This window comes from Artemia sp. Qi Xiang Cuo, chromosome 16, assembly GCF_049724085.1.
Source record: "Artemia sp. Qi Xiang Cuo chromosome 16, ASM4972408v1, whole genome shotgun sequence".
NCBI lineage: Eukaryota > Metazoa > Arthropoda > Branchiopoda > Anostraca > Artemiidae > Artemia > Artemia sp. Qi Xiang Cuo.
The window spans coordinates 251,371-254,554 of record NC_142809.1 but is presented as its reverse complement, the minus strand read 5'-3'; the positions used below and the strand labels follow the sequence as shown (position 1 = coordinate 254,554).

The 3,184-nt window shown below is 40.0% G+C and overlaps 1 protein-coding gene across 1 annotated transcript; it reads right to left on the bottom strand.

Moving 5' to 3' along the window:
• Window positions 1-1,865: 1,865 nt before the first annotated feature.
• LOC148942454 (uncharacterized) lies at window positions 1,866-2,192 on the bottom strand. The gene has a single exon (XM_089102704.1). It carries the CDS (start codon window positions 2,190-2,192, stop codon window positions 1,866-1,868), a length of 327 nt encoding a protein of 108 aa, XP_088958830.1.
• Between the last annotated feature and the right edge of the window lie 992 nt (window positions 2,193-3,184).

The following is a 3,184-nucleotide window of genomic DNA, read 5'->3' as shown; positions in this document are numbered from 1 at the left end:
TATTTTTGGGTGAAAACACCACTGTAGTAAAATACGATGTGGGATAATTTCTCACGATTTACAAAGATTTATATAGGTTACTTACAACAGAGTTTAGCTTTATCGAAGGTAGGGTTAAACCATGTTTTTAATTCAAGTGAAGAGGCAACCAAATTTTAACTTACCGGATAAAGCAGCTGAACACCCTCATAAGGGAGCTTTAAAATGACCTGATGATGATCACTTCTGTTAGGAGTTTGATCCACGTGGCAACTAATTGCTGGGTGAAAACTTCTCATAGGTTTTCCTATGCATGCTTACAGGTGTCACTATGTTTATTTTTTTCTTTTCTTCTTTTTTTTTATGTGTTTGATGTAAGCATCCCTTAAAAAAGTTATTTTTAGAATCTGAACGGACTCTTGATTAAAAAAAAACATACAGAACTTTCACATATTGTTAAAAACACAAAACACAGCAATTGACTATTTTCTAATGTGTGTTTAACGGATTTAAGAATCCATGAGGGGTCAGTTTCAGCTAAACTTTTAGCATTGATGCTTATAATCACAGCTAAGACTTGATGTCCAAATATAATAACATATGACTGAGATAGCTCTTTGTAAACATAGATCAGAACTGATATGTTAGACCCTGCCTATCTATTCAAAATTACTTGCAGTAATACTAAAATTGCAATTTGATATTTTATTGGTCTTTAATGTCTGAAATATTCAATCAGTCTCCAAGAACTGGCTCCAAACTGGTAATAATCACGTTTTAGCCAATTAGTTCATAAGATGCAGCTAGATGGCATAATAATAAAATATTGTACCGGTATGTTAATAAATTGAGAGGGAGTAGTCAAACCAAACTTGGCCCAGTTAAAGATAGGAACGGGGCCATAATTAGCGATAAGGAAAGAATTAAAGAGAGATGGGCACAACATTTTGAGAATTTGCTAACCCGAGATAGAGTTGCAAGAAAAGATATAGAGGAAAATGAAAAAGTTTATGATACCTTGGATATGAAGGAAGATTTGTTTTGTGAGGAAGAATTAGCGACAGTACTAAAAGGATTAAAAACTAATAAGGCTCTAGGTGCTGATAGGGTGGTAAATGAGTTTCTTAAATATGGTGGCGCTGTGGTTAGAAATAAGTTACTGAAGATTATGAATATGATTTTTGAAAAAGGGGAAGTACCTAACGATTTTAGAAAACCTTAATTAAGCCACTTTACAAGAAAAGTGAGTGTGGTAATTATCGAGGCATTAGTCTGGTTTCTGTAGGTAGTAAATTACTTTGTAATATGATACTTTTTAGACTGAGAGATGCCGTAGACAAGTTTTAAGAAAAGAACAGTGCGGTTTTAGAAATGATAGAGGATGTGTCGACAAAATTTTCACTCTTAGGTTAATGATTGAGAAGTGCCTGAGTTGTCAAACACCTTTGGTCCTCAGTTTTTTAGATTATGAGTAAGCGTTCGATTCTGTTGATAGAAGAGCTTTAGTAAAGGTTTTATGCTTGTATGGTATACCAGACAAATACATTAAAGTGATTAGTGCTGTGTACGAGAACAACACTGCTGCGGTTAAGGTAGGAAATGAGGTTAGCAGCTGGTTTTGTATTAAATCAGGAGTTGAGCATGGTTGTGTTCTATCCCCCTTTATATGGATTATTTTGATGGACTTTGTCTTAAGGAGCACAGGAAAGGCAGTGTACTTGCATTTATTGCACATTCAAGTCGCATCCAGGCTCATCGTGGCGCCCAGCAGACGACGACAAGTTTCTTTCCAGAGATTACACTCAAGGCTGGCAGGCTCCATAATTTCAAGCCAGTGACGATCCCAGCGTCGCCCAAATTTTCGGAAACCCCCAATAGGCTCTAAGTCAGCCTTGACTGTCAAGCCGTGTTTTTCTCTGTCCTCCTGCTTTCTTCTTCCATACTGGTAGTGGAAGGCATTTTTTGGTAATATGCTCTTCTGATCTCCGCATGGTGTGGCCAAACCACCTCAGACGCCTCATTTTTACAACATCAGAGACAAGTGAGCGATCCTCACCTCTTCTCCTGACCTCTTCGTTCGAGACTCTGTCTGAGAGATGAATGCCTAGTATATATCGCAGACATTTGTGATGGAATACGTCCAAGTTTGACGCTTCCGCTGCTTTCAGTGACCAAGTTTCACACCTATGATAGAGAAGAACAGTGAGTACCATGGCTTCGCAGACTCGGAGCTTTGTGCGTGGAGAGATTTCGCTACGCTTCCAAAGCGAGTTCTTTAGCTGCAGAAAGACGTTCCATGCTGAGTATATGCGATTCCGGATCTCCTCTGATGATTCCCCAGTTTCATTTGTCGCTGAACCAAGGTATTTAAACGACTGAACGTCCTAACTTTGACAACCATTTATGGTCACAGGGGTGTCATCCATCCCATCTGTCCGCATCATTTTCGTCTTCGGTAGACTTATTTGGATGCCAGTCAAAATTGCTCTGCTTACCACTTCATTAATCATAGCCTGGGCATCTGTAACAAAATCAGCAAGTATATCCACATCATCAGCGTAATCAAGATTCGTGACAGAGAAGGACGGGCTTACTTTCACACCTTTACACTTGTCGAGGGCCACGGGAATCCAATCAACGACAAAGTTGAATAAGATCGGTGACAGAATGCATCCTTGACGTACACCCTCCTCAATCAGAACCAGATCCGAAAGCTCACTGTCAACTCTAACTAGGGCCTTGGTTCCATCGTAGTATGCCTTCATTAGTCTGATGATCTTCTCGGGGACTCCTTCATTGCGACCCATATGGCGTGCCGATGGACCGAGTCAAAAGCCGTGATGAAATCAATAAAGATTTGAATTGTCTCCTGCTAGTGTTTGAAGCGATGTTCTAGGACTCGTCTTCAGCTAAAGATATGATCACAGCAGCCCATACCTGGTCTAAATCCTGCTTGGTTGGGTCGCGTTCGGCAAATTCTAGTGTCTCGGAACCTATTTAGAAGTATAATTGCGAACATCTTTGCAGCCATCGGGATGAGGGATATACCTCGGTAGTTTTTACATTCCATTCGGCCTCCTTTTTTGAAGATAGGCCCAATTATCGATGTATTCCACTCATGGGGAATGTATTCATTATCCCATACATCCGTAACAAGTTCACGGAGCTCATCTGCGGGCAGCTCAGGTAGGGCTTTCAGCAGCTT